The 9945-nt window shown below is 32.8% G+C and overlaps 1 protein-coding gene across 1 annotated transcript; it reads right to left on the bottom strand.

Moving 5' to 3' along the window:
• Nucleotides 1-625: 625 nt before the first annotated feature.
• Nucleotides 626-7740, bottom strand: LOC101206428 (xaa-Pro dipeptidase). The gene is made up of 16 exons (XM_031880159.1): nucleotides 7553-7740; nucleotides 7388-7437; nucleotides 7216-7276; nucleotides 6956-7051; nucleotides 6735-6884; nucleotides 6386-6517; nucleotides 6088-6215; nucleotides 5804-5846; nucleotides 5545-5628; nucleotides 4067-4108; nucleotides 3868-3938; nucleotides 3232-3285; nucleotides 3013-3118; nucleotides 2751-2819; nucleotides 1548-1691; nucleotides 626-1002 (listed from the first exon to the last, which is right to left on the bottom strand). Exons 1-16 carry the CDS (start codon nucleotides 7688-7690, stop codon nucleotides 886-888), a joined length of 1485 nt encoding a protein of 494 aa, XP_031736019.1. The 5' UTR covers nucleotides 7691-7740; the 3' UTR covers nucleotides 626-885.
• Between the last annotated feature and the right edge of the window lie 2205 nt (nucleotides 7741-9945).

Below are 9945 nucleotides of genomic sequence, written 5' to 3'. Positions count from 1 at the left end.
ATCACGGTAGATTTAGGTTTTTTATCTAAATCTTTCTAATAACAAATTAAATTGTAATTAGGTTTTAAAATTAAATTATTTTATTTCTAATAACAATAGAGTTAAATTGTAATTAGGTTTTGAAATTATTTTAGCATTAGTTAAATTGTAATTAGGTTTTAAAATTATTTTAGCATTGGCATGTATGTTGTGGCCATTAATTGGTTATGTATGTTGTAGCCATTATGTCGTAATTGATTACATTGACAAGGTTACTTTCTAATCCGAAAAGGTTCAAAATTGACCCCTCATCACCCATCAATGAGTATAAGTTGATAACCCTGTGTCCGTCTATCACACTCATTCCTAGTTCATTTTTAAATTTAAACTTTTGGTAAAATAATTGAGAGTTTTCTCATGAGATTTTTTGTGTTCACTTAAATTTATTTTTATCACAATATATTAAACTTAAGAAAACAAAAACAAGCTTTTAAAAGCTTTTTTAGTTTTCAAAATTTGGATAGTAAGTAATGTGTATAGACAAGTTTCAAAAACAGAAACAAAAAAACAAAAAAAACAAAATAATTTATTTAAAACTTTATCAAAACCTGCCTTAAATTTGAAACGACGGTATAAACATAGCAAATAGTTCAACATAGACTTAAGATTACAAATCTGTAACATTGACAGATTTAGAAATAAAAGTTAAGTCAGGGACTCCGTCATTCATCGAAAGCTTAAAATTAAAAAGGAAAACCTAGAGTCAAATGTCCTTTTATTTTAGATTCAAATTCAGGACAAATTATTTATTTTAAAAACTAAAAGAGAAGAACGACTAATTCGAGTGTGCAGAGATAAATACTGATATTTTTCGATACAACACTCTTAAATAATGGTAGACGACTACTAGATCGAGATGGATTTTGATACAATCGGCCATGGGGATCCTGCCATAACTGCCTCTATTTCCCATGTTTCTCGAGGACAATTGGTCATGTTTCTGCACCCATTGGCAGTGACTAGCTGCAAAACCCAAAACAGAAAGACTCATGTATTTTGCATCATTTTATGGTTAAAACCATAGCATATTGTTTCTTTTTTTCAGAAAAGTTTACCTCCAAAACCGATCCTATAAACGTAGCTACGGAAGGATTTGTATATATCTACTATTGTATATCTAGCCATTGACTATGGTATGCAATTTTATTTTCATTGTTCATACATTGATGCTAAACTAAATTTGATTTTTTAAATAACAAGATTGAATTGAATGTACAATCAAACCCAAGAAATCGAAACAAAATTCTAAGGCAACGATGACTATTCGGTTTTCTACCTCTAAATTTCTTGTATGTTTTCTACTCTATACCAATTTTTTTCAAAAATCAAAGTCAAGCTCGAAAATTGTTTATGTTTTTGGAATCTAGCTAAGAAGTGAACTCTAAGTTTAAGAAAGATTGCAGGAAAATGGTTAACTACTTTGCCTAATGAAAAAAGGATGAAAACAACATACTATATATCAAATTGTAATAATTAGACGTTTAAGGAATGAAGAATGCATAGCGTACCAAATCACTTTCAATTCGAACACCGCCGGAGCCTCTAAATTTGTTCACTGCTTCTACGTTGAAAAACTTGGAGGTTTTACTATTCTTCAGGGCCGGGTCTAGTAATGCATCAATGAAGTAGCATCCTGGCTCTACAGTGATGACCTGCAAATTAGCAAGAAAATGAAATGTCTAAACCTAAAATGCAATCTACCAAATGTATCAATTTTGAGACGAAATCGACACATAATGATGTTAAGTCTTCAATCACAAAATGTTCTTTGAGATATAATGCACAAAGGGATTCTTGGTTCCAGCATCTACTAGCAATGATTAGAAGTGAACATAGAAATCATACAGTAACGAATTATGTAACATAGTGCAAAAGATTACCATCAGTTGTTCCTTGGTTGTATTCAAGATAGTGCAGCTCTTTCGTTTCATTCACTTGAGATGTATCTTCTTCAAGCATTTCAAAGATTACTTTTATCATGGTTATGGTTTTTTGGCACACTTTTGTTTTCTTTCCCAGCATTTCAATTCTAATAGCAGCTTTGGTTGTTTTTCTGCCTTGTTTGGACTTTGTTAAGCTCTTGGACCTCGTTTGATTTTCGGTTTCTTGGTCCCTTGGAGATTAAAGCTCTTTGTATATTTCTCTTGTACTTTGAGCATTAGTCTCATTTCATTACTTAATGAAGAGACTTGCTTCCATTTTTAAAAAAAACAGATGGAAAAAGAAAGAAAGAAGAAAAAAAAAAGCGTAGTTTCTTCAACCTCTGGCTAGGATGCCTCTTTCTCTAAATTGGCTCTTAAGCAAAATATTCGTTTCTATAACTTCTTTCACTACACCGTTCCAAAGATCCTATCCTCAAATAAGTTATATACAACTGAAGAAAAGTTAGCAATTAGTAAGAGAAGTTGTTATGGTACCTTGTTATAGACAGAGGGAGTGGGGAAGGGGAAAGGAAGAAAATATGTTGGTGGGTGATTTAGGACTTGAAAGAGATCTAAGGATTGGACAGGCCCAACTTCCAAGTACGTCGACCATGTGGCTAATCTTGTAATTCAATTACCGTTGATCTTTCATTCAGTATATTTAGGTTGTATCAGATAATTGCATCTCACTCTCAACACTGATACCGAAAGGTAACCTAAGGAACATTTTTTATGGTGACTTGTGATTACTGAGGGAAAAGAAAATCAAAAGCTATGGCTATAACTAACCATTCCTTCTTTAAGATCCCGAACTGTGCGTAAAGAACTTAGCCCCGGTTCTTCCGGCCTTCCCAAACCCTGTAAAAACATGCTAGACGGTATAAGTCAAAAGAGAACTATTTGCAAACCATTCATACTTTTCTTTTTTCTATGTGCTCCTTTTAACCGTTTTTTCACTTCTTTTTCTTAAGTATGTGTATTTGTTTGTGTGCGTGTGAACACATGTGAAGAAGAGAGAAAGAACATGAAGCAACTAATCATCCACTAGAACCTGCAAGAAACCTCCAGGATCATGAGTATCGATACCAAGGAAATGTCCCAAACCGTGTGGCATGAAAACAGCCCCGAGACGCGCAGCCATCATGTCCATTACATCTCTACAAAAAATACAAGTATATCACAACTTACTCCAATTCCAATAGAAAGCAGACTGCTAACATAAAGGAAAAGAAAATATAGGGATTGGGGTGAAGTCAGGAGGAGAATGTACCCGACAAGCACAGAACCCTCAATCAATGACTCAAGAATAATCTTCTCGGCTAATCTGGTATTTAGAAAGAATTTCAATAAGAAAGCATTTTACAAACATTGACAAGATGTACGAACCATAAATAAAAATGTCAAGATGATAATAATTATATGTTAAAACAATGTCAATTTGATGACGGGCTAAAAAATAAGGCATGCCCCAGAAAGTAAAATCACATTTAAAATGCAACCACATTTGTTTGTTTGTTTCTTTAATGTTAATTTGCATATGCATTTACTTACGAGGAGCTCAACAAACCTCACAAGACCAATTATTTGACCTTATAACATATACTTATTCAAAAAAACTCGAAGGCCTTTACCATCTTAATTAGTGAAGTTACTTTACCGTTTTCACATAATAATAACAACTAAGTCAACCCAGCAAAAAATGTATGTATCTAATCTAAGGAATGAAAAAGTTTAATCACAATGGAATTTTATCTATCACAATAAGTAGACAAGCTAGATTTATGTATCCAAAATTCTCAGTAAAAAAATAGTCATTTAGATCTTTTCTTCACTATCTACAATTTACTCCTCAAACTATCTTATATGCACAAAAGAAAAAGCAAGACGGTATCTAAATAAAGCCTACTTGTGCATTTCAACCCAGTTTATTCCAGGTTTCATAACTAATATAACAGCATCATGAGCCTTGAGGACAGCCTGCAACAAAGGGCAACAAATTTACATCCATAAGTCTAAAAGAGAAAATAGGAAAGCAAAGGGGAAAAAAAAAGAAAAGGTAACTAATCCTTATGCCAAGGGAACAGTAATTTGAAGACGTTACTTACATTATATATCAGCGACTGGTCACTTGTAAATTTACCATTCACCTGCAACAAGGATGAATATATTTTACGGACGATGAATGATATAAACTAAAGGATTTAAAAAATGTGTACTTGGAGGCATAATAAAATGCTGCACTTGGAAAAGTGGTTGTGTTATGATCTTTTTTCCCTGTGATTTTAAATCCAAATGAATTCATTTATATTATGTGAACAAGAAATGAGAGTTCTCATTGAAATAATGAAAAGAGATCAGTGTCCAAAGAAACCACCAAGATAGAATTGAAGTTCAATTCCACTACTTTTTCTTTCCTCTCCCAAAATGTAGAAGCTTCTAATCTCTTATTTTGAACCACTCCTGCCAACCTCTGAGGAGTTGATTATCTTTGACTTGGAATATTTCTCATTCCACAACATGATTTGGAAAATTAATGAATGCTGATTTTTCTCAAACTTTTAGGAGAAATCTATATCATTATTTCCCAGATCAACAAGTACTTGTAATTTCTTTCTACCTCCAAAAGGTAGCCAACCTACACATTCGAGTTTCCATCATTGGGGAAATCTGAACTTGGCCAAACAAAGAGTCTTGGAAACATCCCTCACTTGCTTATGAAAAAAAGTGTGAACTATATTTTGCAATAGTTCGATCAAAGAATTTTCACACCAAATCAAATAAGAGAAAGAGTGGAATCTTGAGCTCGCTCTTCATGCCTTCAATAAAATCCATGTCATATTCATACCAGATCCAAACATAAAGATTATGAATACAATAGCTCATCGTTTTCATGGAAATAGGAGAGGCTTTGGCAGACTATGGCTGACAATTGAGCAGATGCAGAATGAGGTGGGAGAATGGGGATGGCTAGGCAAAGAAAAGGAGAGGTGGAAAAATCAGGAGCTAGCAGGTGGAACAGAAAGAGTAGGTCCAAGGGACATAACAGGGGTGGCTAGGGTTCTGAAAATAAAAGATGGGGCCAGCATTTGATGGATGGGAAAGAGGAGGTTAAAAACAATCGGGAGCGGTAAAAGATGGTTGGGAATGATAGTCAAATCGGAGGAAAAGCATAGGCCAAACAGATAAGAAAAGCAGAAAAGAGAAAGGACTGGTGTGTGGCAAATGAAAAATGATGGGAACGGTGACTAAATGTGGCAAGGGGTGGGGTAGTTGGAAGCAGTCATTAGCAGCAGTTTGAGGCTTGGTGGTGCAGTGGCTAGGGTTTTGGACAGAGAAGGGTCAAATGAATTCATTAATTTGTTATCCATTAAAATAATAGAACTCGAAACCAGTTTCAAAGTTTGCTACAAAATTTTCAAACTAAAATGGTTGAATTTTTCAAGATTTCAAAATGAAGGATTTGAAAGTTTTTCAAAACACATAATGTAAATAATTTCTTGTACTTTGGTTCCAATAGAAGCATAACGTGAAGAAATTTATAACTTTACTTAGAATGGAACAACATAAAGTAAATGTCACCCACAGGAAATGAACACGTAATGTCAGATCCATAAAACTGGTATTCTGCTCCCATATCAAACAAAGCTATATCACCATCTTCCAACGTCTGCATTAAAATAATTTCAACTTAGTATGCTTCACAAAAGATTCAATAAGGAAGTTAGAATCATTAGTGTCTACATATATATATTTTTATAGGAAACAAACATTGATCAAATAAGTTTACAAACTGAAGAATCCAACAGAAAATCAAAGCAAAACATTATTTTAATTCAACATACTCTGTCATTTGGAGCTGCTGCATGTCCATAGTGAAGAACGGCACTGGAACATAGAATATCACCCATACATAAGCAGCACTCTCACAAATCTCAGTTCAGTTTCAGAAATAAACAAATTGAACAACTTCATCCCCAGTCCAAAACCCGGCTTCCCCTCCCCTAAAGAGTATATAAAATAACTCCACTGACAAAGTCATGCAACCAAGATCAAGTAAAGGCACTAAAAGCTTAAATGACCATAGGGCAGTTTGGAAAAACAGGTAGATGATTGTTAGCAGACTTGCCTATTATCTCCAGTGGCACAAATGCAAGTGTAGGAGCAGTGCCTACATCCACCATACATGTAAGTGTGGTGAAGAAATAAACTTTCCAGTTGATATTCTTTCATGCCCACCTTGACATTTCTCATAACCTGGAACAAACACATGCTTGATCTTTAATGTTGTCAACAAAACTCAACTTCACTTATTAATAATATTGATATTAAAATAAAAGCATAAGCGTAGCACTTAAATGCAAATATTCAAGTCATGGAGATCTATAATGGAAGCGGATATCTTTATCAATTTGAAAAGAATCTACCTGAACATGAGCTTCTGAGCTAATATCATTGGCAAATTGAATAAGAGCAAGCTCCAGTTCCGATTTGAAGACACGACATTCAGTCAAAATAGGATGCAGGGTATTCAAATCAGTTACAAATGTATCGATCCCCTGAACGAAAAAGTAGAAAACACAGTCAAGCACCCCTATTTTCCAAAAGCAAAAACACATAATATAAGCATAATGAATGACCATTGGAAAGCCCATGGCCCACTGAGAGGCAGCCAATGTAGTAATGCCCCTGACGATAAACTCCAATGAAACCAAAAGTCATACTTTAAGATTTGGAAAAATATATTAGATAAAGCATAATTGATGGAAAAAGAACCTCAAAATTTGCTGGTACTGCATAATTGTTGCTATCAGTATTCAACCCACGTAAGAGGAATAGTAACGGTTTCTCCAATTCTGGGTATAGTTTGTGCAAAACAGCTGCAATTTCATCGGTATAATATGCCATACTGACATCATATTTTTCCTACAAAACATATTAACTAAAATAAGCTCATAAACACGGCAATACACCAAGTGTTGGTTACCATACACTACCTTGAAATATGACAAAGGCTTTATTTCTCCCGACCAGACAGCATAGTCAGGAGGTAGCTTGGGAGCAAACAGAATCGACTTTCCACTAGCAATGTCCTATACAAATTTCATAATACAAAAGCAACAGTGTAAACGGAATAACTTCATTTTCATCAAGCATTTACCAAAAAATCTCTACAATTAATCAAACTTCCATATAAAAATGAATTTCAATAATACACAATACAAAATCAAGCCATTACATGAAGTAATTAACTTACGATAGCACCATAAAATCCAGGCTCTATGACTCCAAACAGATAAGCAAAATAACTCTCTTGCCTGTAAACAAAATCAAACAATAAATTAAAACCAAAAAGAACGTGCAATCGATGTAGATTTTCAAGTAACACTCCCTAAAATTAGATGATTACAACAAGTAATATGAAGTACCTGAAGAGTTCGAGATGATCCGTGTCGTAGCGCGTCCGTTCATCACCTCCCTAAAATTTCAACACAATCGAAGAAATGGAGAAAGGATAGTTACAGAAATGAATCAACAAACAAACAGGATGACAGAACAAAATGGAATAGTGAGTTGAAGAGAGGTTCGTTTACCTGAAGCAACACAATGCCCTGGAGAGGACGGGAGGAGTCGGAAAGGTGTTGACGGAAGGAGTTGAGTAGCTTTTGTCTATTGGTGACGTAAAGCTCCACCGGGACGGGCGGAGGAGTGAGAAGTGAAGGCAAAGCCATGGGAGTGTGGCTTCAAGAATGGAGAGTAGAGCCAATGAATGGGGCATAGCGTAGCCTCGGGATTATATATATTGTTGTTAGCTAAGGAGGAATGAGAGCGATATTTTTGGTGACTTTGGTCGATGATTGCGTTCGTAAATGTGAAAAATAGTTATGAGAATCTTAACTGAGTTTGGTAAAATGAATTAAAATAACAATGATCTTAATTTTGGGTTTAATTTTTAATTTTAAATTGATTTCTAAAAAAATATTTTAATTTATTTTGTTATTTAAAAAAATGTTCATTTAAATTATATAGAAGAAAGATTCATTTAGTACTTGAAAAAGAGAAAAAAGTTTAGTATAGTCTTTGGCTTCGGGTGTGTTGTTAAAAAGTTCTATAAGGTCACGTTTTTGGTGAGATGATTTGGCACCACACATGTTAACATCCAAATAAATTGAGTATCCTTAGATCAATTTCCATCCCAACTTGTGTTGTGTCCTCTTCTTTCTTTTTTGTTTCAATCGTCTTTATCTTTTCCCACAAACCCTAATAAAGACAGTTTATTTAGGATTTAATGCAACAACGTCCCCAAGTCCAAGATTCGAACACGTTTCCCTAAGTCCAAGATTCGAACACGTTTCCATGCATCCCCTTCAACCGCAAACAACACTTAGTTGAAGTTCTTATGATCAAACCGATGCACATGGTTAAGATATAAATGTTTGTAGGTATTAACTTTTAACCGATGTAAGTATTAACTTTTAACCTTAGTGCTAAGAATCCCGGAGGAACCTTTTTAGTTAGGAAAAAAATTAAACTTTTTGTTTCAATTTAATACTTATGTTCTAAATATTATAATTTCTTTTATTAAAATTTGATGGTTGTTTCAATTTGATCTATAAATTTCAAGATTTACACTTTTAACTTTCTTTTTTTTAACTATAATAATCAACTCCTTATAAGATTGATTTAGTTTTAATTACAATTAGAATTGTGATTTAAAATAACCAAGTATTGTTTATAACTAATTAAGTTTATCATTAGTAGTTTCAATTTTAATTAAATAATATAAAAATATATTATATACAAAATGAAAAGAAAATGAGATGAGAGTATGATATATTAATAAAGAATACCTAAAACAAGTTTTATAAATATTATATATTTTTAATGAATGAAGTGATATGAATTAAAACGATATAATTGCTTGATTATTAAAAAACCTAATAAATCAATCAATTATTATTATTATTATTATTGAAAAATAAACTTTTGTACTCACAAAATTTAATTTAGGAATTCTTTCAAAAATAGAAAAAAAAAACTAATTACCTTCCATAGAATTTTGTCAAATTTTTTATGTTTGACAATTTCCTTTAATTTAATCTTAGTTTACCAATTAAACATATTTAATATATTATTGGCTAATTAATTAATAACTTATGTAAAAATATACATAATTGATAAGTTAGGTAAATATTAATTTTAATAGTTTATTATTGATTTATTAAAAAATATATATTAATTTTTTAAAATTAGTTTTAATTAATTAACTATATTTGAAATGAAATTATATCCAAAATAATAAAACAATAGAATTCTTTTAATGTATAAATTGTGACGTTAAACATTTGGGTCTTGTAATTATTTGAGCTTTAGAAGTTGATTGTTGATTAGCTAATTATAACACATTGGAATTGTTAAGTCTCGGCTTCATTTCATTCTTCATATTTGTTGGCATTGCTCGGGTATTGCTCAGATAACAATCATAAACTGCTTGTATACCACTTCATGGCCAACGGCGATTTGCAAGAACATCAATACCCTATTAGGCCGATGGATTTAATATAGGCCTAGACCAAGCTTACATGAACGTGTGCAGGTTCTCCATAAGTTCATAGGGATTATTTCAAGAGCCTGATCAATGTCCTGTGTTGGACAAAAATCTTCATGCTCAGGTTCATGGATTGGGAAAGATCGGCTCAGACAAAGTCAGGAGTCATATATATATATATATGTCTCCACTCGAATTCTGGGGCCAGCTCCCTCAAAAAAATACTGATACAGTTTTCAAAGTTTCAATTTGAACTTTCCTAAACATTTCAACATTATCTATTTTCTTTTTAAAGATAATGAAGATTGGAACTTGAATGATATAGCACTGACCTAAACAAAATTTTTAAACATATCTATAGAAGTTTAGGGTGAATCTTATTACTTACCAATTAACCAAAGCCACTCTGTTATGAGGAGGTTACTCATCACTCTTCTT

Source organism: Cucumis sativus, chromosome 1, assembly GCF_000004075.3.
Source record: "Cucumis sativus cultivar 9930 chromosome 1, Cucumber_9930_V3, whole genome shotgun sequence".
Taxonomy (NCBI): domain Eukaryota; kingdom Viridiplantae; phylum Streptophyta; class Magnoliopsida; order Cucurbitales; family Cucurbitaceae; genus Cucumis; species Cucumis sativus.
The sequence above is the reverse complement of the archived record's forward strand: the minus strand, read 5'-3'. Positions and strand labels throughout refer to the sequence as shown.

Bases quoted from the DNA above. Each gene is read 5' to 3' on its own strand.
- LOC101206428 (XM_031880159.1), bottom strand. From the start codon at position 7,690: ATGGCTTTGCCTTCACTTCTCACTCCTCCGCCCGTCCCGGTGGAGCTT. The intron at 7,438-7,552 runs GTAAACGAACCT...TTGAAATTTTAG, and splicing joins AGGGCATTGTGTTGCTTCAG to GGAGGTGATGAACGGACGCG. The intron at 3,119-3,231 runs GTACATTCTCCT...TATTTTTTGTAG, and splicing joins GAGGGTTCTGTGCTTGTCGG to AGATGTAATGGACATGATGG.